At 46.4% G+C, this 13,858-nt stretch overlaps 3 protein-coding genes across 5 annotated transcripts; all 3 read left to right on the top strand.

Moving 5' to 3' along the window:
- The first annotated feature begins 58 nt into the window (after nucleotides 1-58).
- Nucleotides 59-9,128, top strand: LOC128306785 (facilitated trehalose transporter Tret1). 2 transcript variants are annotated; one of them, XM_053044398.1, is made up of 3 exons: nucleotides 59-166; nucleotides 7,229-7,846; nucleotides 7,916-9,128. In XM_053044398.1, the coding sequence occupies exons 2-3, from the start codon at nucleotides 7,241-7,243 to the stop codon at nucleotides 8,765-8,767; spliced, it is 1,458 nt and encodes a 485-aa protein (XP_052900358.1). In that variant the 5' UTR covers nucleotides 59-166; nucleotides 7,229-7,240; the 3' UTR covers nucleotides 8,768-9,128. The 2 variants fall into 2 exon arrangements, with proteins under 2 accessions (XP_052900358.1, XP_052900357.1); XM_053044397.1 differs by lacking the exon at nucleotides 59-166 and adding an exon at nucleotides 6,895-7,159.
- A 406-nt stretch (nucleotides 9,129-9,534) lies between these two features.
- On the top strand, nucleotides 9,535-10,977 carry LOC128307055 (zinc carboxypeptidase-like). The gene is made up of 2 exons (XM_053044772.1): nucleotides 9,535-9,861; nucleotides 9,925-10,977. The coding sequence occupies exons 1-2, from the start codon at nucleotides 9,574-9,576 to the stop codon at nucleotides 10,936-10,938; spliced, it is 1,302 nt and encodes a 433-aa protein (XP_052900732.1). The 5' UTR covers nucleotides 9,535-9,573; the 3' UTR covers nucleotides 10,939-10,977.
- A 671-nt stretch (nucleotides 10,978-11,648) lies between these two features.
- LOC128307022 (zinc carboxypeptidase-like) lies at nucleotides 11,649-13,479 on the top strand. 2 transcript variants are annotated; one of them, XM_053044731.1, is made up of 3 exons: nucleotides 11,649-11,787; nucleotides 11,855-11,924; nucleotides 11,988-13,479. In XM_053044731.1, exons 2-3 carry the CDS (start codon nucleotides 11,918-11,920, stop codon nucleotides 13,220-13,222), a joined length of 1,242 nt encoding a protein of 413 aa, XP_052900691.1. In that variant the 5' UTR covers nucleotides 11,649-11,787; nucleotides 11,855-11,917; the 3' UTR covers nucleotides 13,223-13,479. The 2 variants fall into 2 exon arrangements, with proteins under 2 accessions (XP_052900691.1, XP_052900690.1); XM_053044730.1 differs by lacking the exon at nucleotides 11,649-11,787 and having other exon boundaries at nucleotides 11,918-13,479.
- Nucleotides 13,480-13,858: the final 379 nt, after the last annotated feature.

Raw genomic sequence — 13,858 nt, 5'->3', positions numbered from 1 at the left:
TGCCCGTTCGGATGCTTCCTCGATCAACTCGTCCCCAGTGGTGCGGTGTTACTGCGTCGTTAGATCGATCATCGGTGTGCAAGATCCTTATCGTCGGTGTTGTGCGACGTGTTTTCGGACGTGCTTCTTCAATAAACAGACGCGAACGGAACTCTGCGAGCCAAAGGTAATTCGATGGTGTGATGGAGACGCGCATATGGTTGACTGGATACGTGGAGCGTGGTTAAACCGGGCACGTCAAAATGATAACAGCCTGCCTGAGGTCTCATCGTATCTAGACATTCGGAGTGTAATAGCCGAGAACTTTGAGTGTGGCGTGTCGGATGGTTCGATTTATGTGCAGACTAGTTGAGATTTAAACAACTTCAAAACCACTAGACTTGTAGTATTCTATTGACTCTTGGTTGCGTCGAAAACCCTCTAGGTAGGATGACCGAGAACTTCGCGCCTACCTTTATTTATTCCAATTTATTCCATCACCGGGGCGAAATCAATCGAGCGAGGAACGGTGATGAAAGAAGGGAGCGAACAAAAACGTGAAAACTCCCAGAAAATTGTATCGCTGTGTTGGGGAGCTGGGGGCATAGAAATTGCACTGGTTTTTCTGTCCCGAACCGGTTGGCTTTAGACGCATGCAGTGGGTATTGTTCAAGGTCACACGAGAACGAAGTGCTTACGCTCGGATAAGAGGTTCGTAGTTGCAGCAAGGTTAGGCGCTTCCACACCGTGAAGATGTGCGGTGGATACTGGATGTCGCTGCCGAGTAGTGCGCGTAGTTCAACGGCTCCGAAGTGGACGTGCCTCCTGTCAGACAACTTTCATTTGTCCTTGATATGATATGTACCGCGCACACCAAACCGAGCCCCGGGTGCCATCGGCGGCAATTATCGATCGTACGATCCTGGGATACAGCAGAACATGTCATTGAACTGCAAACCGAATCGCGATCTCGTTATTGATCCAGCCGAAAGCAGGTGACCGTAGTTGGCGGAAGACTCGTCGATCATTATCTTCCCGAAATCGGTGGCCATTGCATGCTGCTTTCTGTACGCTTCCTCCCATCATCGCGTTGCCCTAAAAGGGTAGCCCCAAAGGCTACGCGGTGCTGAGTGCCGCTTTTCGTACTTCCATTTAATGATATGCTGATGAACGTGTTCACACCGCGCTGTGCAATAAGAAAATCACCGAACTCCAGCGTGAATGTCACTGAAATATTCCACCTGCCATGCATGTCTTGATCGTAAAGTTCGGGATTCCCAAATGGAGGCTTGCGGTACCTTGACCGCACGGGGCTTTTGATGGGGTTTGGTTTAGTCCCGTGTATGTCATCAAGTGCAAAACGTGTTTCTTGTGGATTTTTTTTTTCTTTATTTAAATCGTATTTGATATCTGGGATGTCACAACAAGTATTTTGCAAGCGTTCCAGAGGATTGGAGACTAAGTCGTTGGGAAAGTTCCAAGAATTATCAGATTTAAAGCCCCGATCGAAAAACTGGTTCCCAACATCCTTCCAAGCGGGATTCCTAAGATCTATGCAAGAGTGAAACTGTCCACACATAGCTCCAATAAGTGCAACACAACGGTTTTGAGATGACCTCGGCAAAGGTATTGCCGTGGGGCCGGTGCTTTGCTGGATGCAAACCCCACATAAGGGCATTCAGGAGGTAAAAAATACGCGGTTCTACCGTTATCGTTACACCGTTATCAACTCAGCACCATTGAGTGACCATTTGCGGTCACACCATCGCACTACATCAACGTCACCTTCTATCGGTGTTCGGCCGACTGTTCGCCCATGTTAGGTCATGCTTTCCTGTCGCGTTCGCATTCGAAAAACCGCTCCAGACCACACAGACCATACTGGCTACCGTGTTACTTCATTGACATTCAAATTATCAGCAGTAAAAGCCGAACAATTACAGGTGTAACGTGCCGAACGGTGTCCAGTTTGAACATTGCTCTGCGCTCATCCATCCCGCGCGAATGTCACCTTCATTGCCGCAACCGGAGGGTTTTTAGGATGAATGGCAAGATAACTGGTGCGTACGCCTGATGATGTAAGGCCCACTTTAGTGGGGGGGAAAGAGGAGCATTCAAACAATGGGACGTCAGTATTACATTATTTATGGTCTCAGATGTCACCTTCGTGCCTGTTCGGAATGGATTGATAATTGGAAGTATTGTTAATATGTCGAAGTTACTCAATATCTCGTATCGGAAATCAGTGATCAAGATACGAAAATGGAGTTGGAGACGGTGCTCAAAGGCATTCCAAGTATCAGAAGTAACCCCAAACCAGAGCTGATTGGTTCTAGAATAATGGCAGTGATAACGAGAGAAATGCTTATATATCTCCCCGCCCTATCTCGACCCCCCTGACCTGATGTCTACAAAGAAAGCCTAGAGGTTGTTCGTCTACAACCTCGGTAGGTGGTGCCCATAGCGCACTTGTAGTGCGATAGAATAAGGGCCCCAGCTATCTAAATCCTACATCCTTTTCGTAATCTTTATTAGTTGATAATGGGAAACGAGGCGGAGCGGTGACTATCTTAATAACAATGCAGTATTAAAGGGCGAGAATATACATCAGCTCTCGTCTTCGGTCAGCATCGGTACGATGAAAGCGTTGGGGGAGGTGTGATAATCTAGATTGGCCCGTTTGACGCCGTATGTTCTTTAGCTAGATTCGATTACTCACTCTGCTGATAGTAGCGATTACAGACCTCTCGAATATATCTGCAGAGAGTGTGTGAGACGGAGAGAGCCCGTAGTCTATTATACAATCTTTTACATTCCAAGAATAGTAATAGCGCCATCTGGTGTAAATGTGGCACGGGTTAGAACACTAATGTGCCACTCGTTACACCACAACGACATCCTACTGACAGGTGTTGTTCGTTGATTGGTTTGCCCTTTCTTTACTGATGTGTAATCTTCGTAAAGAATGCAATGAAGCCGGATGCGTGATAGTTTGTCCATTATCGCAAACACTCCACTCCAGGTACGCGTGACGCAAGAGCGGAAGAGATGGCACCAGGGATTAATCAGCGTAGATACTGCGATTTGATGGGGTATTTCATTTCTTATTTTGCAATGTCAACAGAGATGTATTACGGCAAAGAGAGTAGGCAATCATTTGTCCACCCCTCCCATATACCGGGTCCGCTTTTGTGTGAAGAACATAAAGGTTGTGGCACGTGTTGTGACATGTTTAATTGATTGCCTCAGTGATCTTCGTTTTTTGTTTGTTTTACTACTAATGCCCTACTTATCAGGTCGGCGAAATGGGGGCGAAAAAGGAAACCTCCACACAGGCTTTAACACTGGTTGATTTTTTGCAATAACGCACTATCGCGTTATGTCGGATATTAATGGTGTATCAGTGTGCCATTAGCGTTCCGTGGGTAGTTAAGAGGGTCGGGCTGAGGTTTATGTACTGAAGCGGAAATGGAACAACTGGCGAATGATTTACTAACGCCTCCAGTAACGTAGTTTGAAGTGTCTGACACTGACTTAGAGTTATTGGGGTCGTATTTCTGAGAATCTCATATCGACCGTTAGCTGTTTGTCTCTATATGCAAATTTAATAGGTGTGAGTTCTAGACAAGGAGTCGTACTGAGACTACACCACAGACAAGCAGCAAGAATTATATGGATGTCCGTGTCGATGACTTCCTGTACTGAACTGTGCATATACAGGAAGTAAAGCCACTTGCGGGCGGTTGATAAAAATTCCCACCACCACCGTATTGCCCGTCACGTACCTAAGCTCACATCTTGGTCGAAACGGTTGCAATTTTCCAGCTGGAAGTATTCGGATATTGCATTCTCTGCCCTGCTCTCATCACGTTTCAGCTTCGGCACACGATGGCAATACGAAGCACTAAACTTTAAAACTCAGAGAAATCGAGTAAAACTGCACGCATTCAAGCCGACCTTGGCATTGTCCGAAGGTGGCCGATGTTTTGCAGATGGCAAACTTGCTACTTGAAAGCAATCTTCGGAAGGAAGTGGGTTTACCATGGAGAGACGCTATATTCCGACGGTGGACCCGTTGCAGGGTCGTGCGGGGCGCGATCGAGCGAATCACTTCCGGAAATGTAGAAGCGCAGGGTGCCGCGCTGGTGTGTCGAATGTGGTCGATGGCCAATGTTAATCGCGGTTCATTGCTGATGAAGCATTACTTTTTTAAATACCACGAGACCCAAGCGTGTGTTCCGAGCGTTGATAAGTCGCTGAAAGGTAGTTTGGTGAGACATTTGAAGCAACAGCTGAGTAAATCTAAAGGTGAGGGGAATTTTCCTTCGCACATTGAGAATCCTTGGTATAGCGAACTGGTTTAATGAAGAGTAACATTTACTTTGTAAATTAAATAAGCAAAACAAAAACTGTAACAACTCTGTAAACAGTCTCACGCCGGGATGGCATTGGATTTTTGCTCCAACCCGCAATAGTGGTTTAGTTTAGTACCAATTTTGCTATATTTTCGTATGTTGCGTAGATGTAAACAAAGTAATAAAAAATAAATGATCTAATCGACTTTGCTGCACCAAACACCTCACCTCCATTCAACATTTTCCAATCTCACGAAACATTGAATGAACTACCAATACGAGAATAAAAAACGGTAGTAAACAAGTGTTCTTTTTTTTGTTATTGCTATTTTGAACAAACAAAAAGTCGTAAATTGAACAGACACAGCAGTCGATAAAATTCTTTTCCCTCTCCCCGTGTTGAGCGGGAGGAAAAACTTTGCAATGCCACCCCGCAACCGGCTGAGCGCGTCGCCACGAACCGACGGGCACGAGCGTGCTGGACTTCCACGGGGTTTCCCTGATCGTTGGGGAAGATCGAGACGCGTGATCGTGTGGTTTCGCGACTCGCGACTGCACTTGGTCGGATTGCGAACATCGGCGCTCAGTTCCTCGACGGAAGTCCGACGTGCTACACCTGCGCCCCGCACTGCTTGAGGCGTGTCGTCAATAAAGCATCTTTCTGGAAGTGCGTTCCTCTTTTGGAAGTTTGATCGTGAACGGTGTAACTGTTGTGGAGGAGTTGTTGTTGTGTCTTTTACTCAAAAATTTTCCATCAATCAATCGATAATACACGCGGTACGTGAACTTTTTAAAGTTCTGGCGCGCAAACGATGGTGCAGACGGTGCTGAAGCGGGTGAGTTGATCCAGAATGCGGTTTTGGTTTAGGAATGGAATGGCGCGGAAGTTAAAACAACAGACACGAAAACACACAGCACCATTTCCCGCATCAACTTCTCGCGCTGTGTGCACTTCCGTTCCCTTCAATCTGCTGCACTGTTTACAACGTCACTACTCACTCTCACTGCACAACTGGTTGCATCAACTGGTCGAGTCAAACATTCCGTGCGAGCGGGAGAGATAGAGAGTGAGAGTTGAATGGCGGGTGTGTCCGGGCAGGTGAACGGACTGTGGACGTACAATCGGAATCTAATATCGGCGAGACCGGTTGGAAAGTGCATGGAATGCACTCGCCATGCGTACGGTGGCATGCAGCTAGTTAGAAATAGTTTGCAATTTTTCACGTGGTGAGGGTGAATGTGCAGAAAGCGTGTAAGCTCGAAAGAAGCGTAGTGAAGTAGTGGGGGCCCTATAAAGGGAATCACCATATGGATCACCATATGGAGTGTAGGACTTGAAATGTAATCGCATTGATTTAGTATTAAACGCGCTTATGTGATTGGTATTGCATAGATTCGGGCGCTAGTAATTATTGGGCAATATTCTTATCTCGTTAGCGGTTCATTCCAGGCCCCCGGAGCCGGAATTCACGTTCGATGCATGCCGATAAACAATGTTTGCATCATTGCAGATTGGTTCGGGGTTTTTTTTGCTTTATTTTGCTGTCAATTGTTAAACTCACAATAAAACGGGCCACACCAGCGAGAGCGTGTACACGAGTGGCGCGCCGTTGCATTGTTAACCGTTAGCTGTTGCTATTAAGAGAAGCGTCCGCAACGATAAACATTTAGCAACCGTGTCGTTACAAGCCACACACGAGGCGAAACAAAACAAAAAAAAAAAACGTTACAAGATCTAAAGGCACTTTTAAACGCTACCGTTTTGCCAAATTGAGGTACGATTAGCAGGTAATCAGTTACACAAAAAAAAAATTGCTGCAAGTGTTGTTATCGTTTTCCGGGCTACACAACTCTGAAATAATGAAAAAAAAACCGAGGGGAGTGCTAAAATGTGTAAATAATATGATTTTGTCACAAACGCATATCGCTCGTTTTGTGAACTGATACTGGTGATGTTCAGTTTTGCATTATTTGTGATGTTTACCACAAATCACATGCAGGAAGTGATTCAAATTTTATGCCATAAACAAATGTACGCATTCGAGGCAGTGTTCGAAGAGCGTCTTTTTTTTTCTTCATCAATGGAAAACAAAATGATTACGTACGATTCCATATTTTACATCGTACTGCGCAGAAGACGATGTGCACGCACTTTAATCGAATTTTGTTTCAAATGTTGCCTCCTATGTACAAAAACAACAATATCATCTCGTTTAATAATGCTCGGATCGGATGGTAATTAAATATTAATTGCAGGCGTCAAACAATCCACTCGATGCACTGGTAAAATAATATTTCCCCGTGTGGTGTTTGTTTGTTCACATTGAAGTGTTTGATGAACATGTTCGATCATAATTTTTTTTTTGGAAACAGTTGATTGAAATAGTTTTTTTTTTGTACAAATATTTACAAACGAAGAATACTTTTCCGCAATTGAAAAGGAAAACTTACTCAAAGAAAAAGGATATTACAAATAAAAACGTCTGAACCACCCTGTGACAGTTTGGGCTTATCAACAATGATTTGTACTAAATCGTATCTGTCAAACGAAAAAAAAAATCAAATACACAATAACAAAGAGTGCAATCATTTGTTTTCATAACACGGAATAAAATGGAAAATCACTTATCACTTATCGTATCAGTCATATAAGAGTTTACGTTAAATGGTGGTCCAGTCATGGCATAACATAACTTTCCAATAGAAAACCCTTTTTCCCAAACTCAACACTCTGCACGAAACACATCATGTCGGACGAGGAAAGGGAACCACTGATAACGCCCGCCATACCATCGACCGGGTCCGGCTATGGCAGTGGGGAAAATGTAAATCTATATTCTTCGCTGGTACAAATATGTAATATTTAATCGAATTACCTCTTTTTCTCCCTGTAGGCGCGCGACGCAATGTCAAAGTTCGTGGTGAACAATGTGGCGGGTGAATCGGGCCGGAAATTGCCACAGTATCTTGCCGGACTGGCTGCATCGGGTGGTGCGCTTGCGGCCGGTACTTTTCTCGGCTGGACAGCACCGACGGACAAACCGCTAACCCAGGAGAGCGAGTATGGATTTCCAATCTCGGACGAACAGTTTTCGTGGATCGGTTCAATCTCGAACCTGGGCGCGGCCTTGATGTGTTTCCCGATCGGGTACATGATGAAGATGATTGGAAGGAAGTGGTCCATGTTGGCGATGGTGCTACCTCTCGTGCTGGGATGGTTGCTGATTATCTTTGCGGAGAACGTTGGTATGATGATGGTGGGACGGTTTTTCCTTGGCGTTGGTGGTGGTGCGTTCTGTGTGGCGGCACCAACGTACACGGCGGAAATCGCACAACCATCGATCCGCGGTACGCTCGGTACGTTCTTCCAGCTGATGGTGACGCTTGGCATCCTGTTCGTGTATGCGGTCGGGTCTGGAGTGGACGTGCAGGTGCTCAGCATTATCTGCGGTGTGATACCGCTCGCGTTCGGGGCCATCTTTTTCTTCATGCCGGAAAGCCCATACTATTTCGTAAGTGTACCACTGCGGCGTTCCCTACACGTGAGTAAAGGATTAATTGAGGTATTTTTTTCGATACAGGTGGAAAAGGGCCGGTACAGTGAAGCATCAAGCTCGCTAAAGTGGCTTCGCGGCGCACAGTACGACGAGGCGGCCGAGATCGAAGATCTGAAGCAGGCAGATGAGAAGGTGAAGTCGGAAGCGATTCCGATGCTGGTGGCGTTCCGGGAGAAGGCCACAATTCGTGCGTTGATTATCTCGCTCGGGCTGATGTTCTTCCAGCAGCTGTCCGGTATTAATGCGGTTATTTTCTACAATTCGGCCATTTTCGCCAGTGCCAATGGTGGCAAGGAGATGAGCTCGGCGTCCATTATCGTGGGTGGCATCCAGGTGGTGGCTACTCTAGTCGCATCCGCCGTGGTTGACAAAGTGGGCCGTCGTATTCTGCTGCTCGTGTCCGACCTGATGATGGCCGTGTCAACGATTCTACTCGCGGTTTACTTCCAGCTAAAGCAGGACGACCCTGCCAAGGTGGACGATCTCAGTTGGTTAGCCGTGATGGCCGTGTGTCTGTTCATTGCCATGTTCTCGATTGGTTACGGTCCCGTACCGTGGCTGATGGTGGGCGAACTGTTTGCTAACAATGTGAAAGCATTCGCCAGCCCGGTGGCTGGTGTGTTTAACTGGCTGCTTGCCTTCCTGGTGACGAAAGTGTTCACCAACCTGAAGGATGCGATGGGCGAGGCGGGCGTATTTTGGCTGTTTTCGGGCATTTCACTCCTTGGTACGGTGTTTGTGTTTGTGATGGTGCCGGAAACGAAGGGCAAATCGCTTAGCGACATTCAACGGTTACTAGCTGGGGAGAAGCTAAACACGGAACAAGCCAGCATGGAAGCCCGGGAAGAGGAACGGACCCCGCAGGCCATAGCATAAGACTGTACGCCCTCCCGCCCATACACTTTTGATTTTATGAACCGGAAGGGTTGATTTTTTATGTTGTACACATGACGTGCGGTTTGAATTGTTTTACCTCTATGTTTGTTTGTTTGTTTGTTTGCTTCTGAACGTCGTGATCTAATCGATGTGATAAAAAAGGTTAGCTTCGGACTGGACGGTTCAAACCGAATCGTGTGTTTGCCTAGCGACGGGCAACTGGCATCCAAATGATCAGCAGCGACTGATTGTGTGCGGTATTGTATTGAATAGGCTAAAACCACTAGGAAGATATGTATCAATTATATTGACAGTACATTAATAAAACTGTAATTTAAAATAACATTCTGCTCTAGACAAACGAGATGGAATATCTGAATGCATTTGTACTGCCATACGAAAGAATGGGTTGCTTCGATAAGTAAAAAGCTAGTTTTATAACAGAAAAGTGGATTAATTTGTATCTTATAGAATGTTTGAATTATACGTTAACAAAAAATTTACTGAAAACCGGGTGAATTTAAAATCGGAAAATTGAGAAAATAGTAAAATCGCAGAAGTAACTCTAGGGTGGTGGATGTCCTTGCTGAGATAAAAGAACTCAAAGGCTGTGTACGGGGGAAAATGAGATAGCACCACAATCGCTATTGCTCTTATCATCCGTGTTTACGTAAACAGTCCAATTGTGTCAAAAGCAGGTTGGTGCAGGGATTTAGAATAATTTACCGGTCATCACACAAAAGGAACCACATCTCGATCAGCTGCCAGTCGGTACGGTTGTGTAATTGAATGCAGTCAAGTGCAAGATGGAGTCTTTCCGGTGGGTTCTGGTGTATGCGTTGCTTATCGCTTTCGCAAGTACAGCAAGTACTGAAGATCTGGCCAGATACGATCATTTCCGGCTGTACCGGGTCCTGATCCGGACACAGGCCCAGGTGGAGATGCTACAGAAGTTAGAAGAGCAAAGTGATAGCTACTCCTTCATGGGTCACGCCCGGCAACCAAACCAAAACCTAACGATTATGGTTGCGCCGCACAAAATCGCAGAAATTACGGAGCTGCTGGATAGGTACGAACTACAGGGCACAATATTGGTAAGCAATTTGCTTGTGGAAGCGTTTCAGCAAACGTTATAGCGATGGTTGTTTTTCTTTTAGCTCTACAATATGCAGGAACTCATCGATCGGGAGCAGTCGACGATCAAACCGAAAAACACCAAACCGGAAGATTTTAGCTGGAACTTTTACCACCATTTGGACACGATCAATGAATGGTTGCGGCTGCAGGTGTCACGCCACTCCCATTTGGAGTTGATCGAGCTGAGCGCGAGTTACGAAAACCAACAACTTTACGGTGTGAAGCTAGCGAAGAATCCTGCCAACAGTGCCATCTTTGTCGAGTGTGGTATACATGCGCGTGAATGGATCTCACCGGCCAGCTGTACGTTTGTGCTGAACGAACTGCTCACCTCCGACCGGGCGGACGTACGCCAGCTGGCGGATAACTTCAACTGGATCATCTTTCCGGTCGTGAACCCGGACGGCTACCGCTATACATTCGAGGGTGATCGATTGTGGCGCAAAAACACCAAACCGTACGGGCTTTGCCGTGGCGTAGACTTGAACCGTAACTTTGCGAGCGATTGGAACGGTCCGGGAGCAAGTTCGGATCCGTGTCGGTACGATTTTGCCGGTGGTAGTGAAGCGAGTGAACCGGAAACTCAAGCTCTGGCCAGCTATCTAACGGAGAATGTATCGAAACTACGCATCAAGACGTACTTCTCGATTCACTCCTTTTCGCAGTTGGTTATGTTCCCGTACGGCTATAAGACGGATCGGGTGCCCAATTACGACGATTTGGTCGCGATCGGTCGGAAAGGTTCGGATGCGATCGAACGCACCCACGGCATGAAGTATGTGTCCGGTGCGATGATTGAAACGATCTACCCATCGTCCGGGGACAGTGTGGATTGGGTGTACAGTGCGCTCGGTGTTCCGATCGCGTACACGTTTGAGCTGCGTGGACCACCGGACAGCACGAACATGTTTGTACTCCCGGCGGTGGAAATCATACCAACGGCTGAAGAACTGTTGGCCGCCTTTGTCGCGATGCTCGGTGAAGCCACACAACGAGGATATTACGAAAGCGATTCGAATAGGCAGGAACTTTAAAAGATTGTAGTGTGATGTTTGAACAACAAGATGTAAGTTTTGCTATGAGTTTTGCTAAGAAACAATATAAAAGCTGTTTAGATTCTGTCATTGTAGATTGATTTATGGTGCTATTGAAATGTCTGGTTTGTTCCATTTATCAATGCCATTATCTCGTTTTGCGATAAAATGTGCAAATAAAAACGGCAAATAGCATGATTGTGGAGGCTGCATGCTCGAATACAGCGCTGCTAGATTTTCTGGTTTTTAGTACAACTTTGACATTTTTGCGCACGTTGGGAAGGAGACGGTCAGAAATAGAATATCATTCTGATATTATAAATAATTTTATACTAAACCATTGCATGCGCAGATGCGTGAAATGAGACACTATTTTGTATAATTTATTTTACCGAAAATAGGGCTTAAGACTTTCTGCATCGCCATGGTCCACTAGCCATTAGAATAATTTACCGGTACCGGTTTACAATAGGAACCATATCTCGAATAGCTGCCAGTCGGTACGGTTGTCCATTAGTAATACACCACTTATATATAATTATATGCGACAATTGTCATTAGAATTAGTGTACAGATCGATCGACAGATTGTTCTGTCGTATTCACGTTTTGTTCCCTTCCGAGCCATAGTGGAAGTGGTTTTTAGTACAGCTCATCGCAAAACAAAAACCGAACGGTTTATTTACATTTCAACAGCATCCGCAAGATAAAGAGCATACGACGGTTATCGTGTGTGGATTAATCCTAGTCATTCACCTCAATTTGCTGCATCAATTGTGATAGGTTTACTTCTGCTCGTTTGGGTACGATAAGATAGTTCACGGTGAGGCAATCACGCAGCCATACGAAGGTACGAAAAAGGCAAATTGTCTGATAATGGCCGGGACAGGTTTTAATTTGATTGATTTCTTTCGCAGGAAGGAACCATCGAAACACTTCGTTGTCCCGTTGCAGGATTGATTGCTTCAGTCGCCAGCAAGATGTCTGGTAAAACAGCTTCTCTTTTGTTTGTGCTGTTCGCTTTAATTGCTAATTTTCTATCGATTGAAGGTGATGTTGCCGGTGACGGTGCGGCACGGTACGATCACTACCGGTTGTATCGTGTCGAGTTGGCCACGGAGGAGCATGTGCAATTGTTTCAGCAGCTGGAAGCAAAGAGTGATAGCTGCACGTTCTATGGCCATGCGCGGCAACCCGGCCAGCAGCTAACCATCATGGTGTCCGCAAGCAAGGTGGCCGATTTTGAGGATCTGCTCGCACTGCACACGGTAAGTGGCCGTGTGCTGGAGCGCAATATGCAGCAGCTGATTGATCGTGAAGCGGCCAAGGTGCAACCGGTCACGACGGACCCGAGCACGCTTGATTGGGAGCACTACTATCAGCTGGAAACGATCTACACCTGGATGGATTGGATTGCACGGCAGTATCCCGATTGTGTGGAAACACTCGAAATTGGGCACAGCTACGAGGGTCGTCCCATAAAGGGGTTAAAGCTGTCGCGCCGCCCGGCCAATAAAGCGATCGTGGTGGAGGGTGGAATACATGCGCGGGAGTGGATTTCACCGGCAACGGCAACCTTTCTGATGAGCGAGCTGATCACGTCGGAGGAACCGTCCGTGCGGGAGATCGGTACCGCGTACGACTGGTACTTCTTCCCGATCGTTAATCCGGACGGTTACCGGTTTACCTTTACCGGAGATCGACTCTGGCGCAAGAACCGCAAACCGTACGGACTGTGCCGTGGGGTGGATTTGAATCGCAACTTCGCCAGCAACTGGGGTGGCATCGGATCGAGCGATGATCCGTGCAGTTACGACTTTTCCGGCAGTGGCCCATTCTCCGAACCGGAATCGCTTGCGCTTGCAAACTTCGTGCAGGCGAACGTTGAAACAGCTCGCATCCGAACGTACATCGCGCTACACTCATACTCCCAGCTGCTCATGTTCCCGTACGGACACACCGCCGATAAGGTTCCGAACTACAACCACCTGCAGTCGATCACGGACAAAGCAATCGCGGCACTGACGGCGGTCAACGGGACGGAATATCGGGGCGGTAGCAAGCACGAAACCATCTACCCGTCCAGCGGCGGTTCGATCGATTGGGCGTACAAAACCGGCAACATACCGGTGTCACTTACGTTCGAGCTACGCGGACCACCGGACTCGACCGACATGTTTATCCTCCCAGCGGACCAAATACTGCCGGTCGGTCGGGAAACGCTCGCCGCGTTTGTAGCGATTGTGCGTGAAGCGGCACGGCTCGGTTACTACGACGACAACTAGACGTGCGATTGGGGGGGAAATAAAAATATCTTCGTGTTATCGCACCGCTCTACAGCCCGAAGCAAACCAGCCTGCATATCCATTAATCGAACAGTGCGCGCACAGCTAAATTTATACGAAAATTTTATTGATTAGTTTTGGGTTTGCAAGCGCTCGCAACCGAGTGAGGTGAAAATTTGTGACCAAACAAAGGAACGACTATGGAGAAAAAGCTATATCGTATAGTAAGTGTCCGGTAACGTTACATCTGAAAAAAAAACACAGGAGTTAAATTGTTGTTAATCGTGTGAACATCGATCCATACTCCATCCGCATCGAAGTAGGACAGACTTGCTGAGTTCTTTTTTCTTCTACAAGGGAACACTCTTTCTGCTTGATGTTTGCATTTCCTTTCGCTTGTGACGTAAATTTTCTGGTTTTCCCCCTGTCTGTTCAACGCCTTAACAAGTGAACATCTTTTAATCAGAAATCTTACTTACTTGAACTTTACTTTCATTTGTGGTATATTTTTAAAAAAGAAAACTTGTGTGATTTAGTCGAGATCTGGACAAGGATCTAAAGGGCCTTGAATAAATGGGAAATAAAAGTTTACAAACTATTTAGGATTTTTTTTAGAAAGACAAGTTTACATATCTG

The sequence above is a fragment of the Anopheles moucheti genome, chromosome X (assembly GCF_943734755.1).
Source record: "Anopheles moucheti chromosome X, idAnoMoucSN_F20_07, whole genome shotgun sequence".
Lineage (NCBI taxonomy): Eukaryota > Metazoa > Arthropoda > Insecta > Diptera > Culicidae > Anopheles > Anopheles moucheti.
The sequence above is the reverse complement of the archived record's forward strand: the minus strand, read 5'-3'. Positions and strand labels throughout refer to the sequence as shown.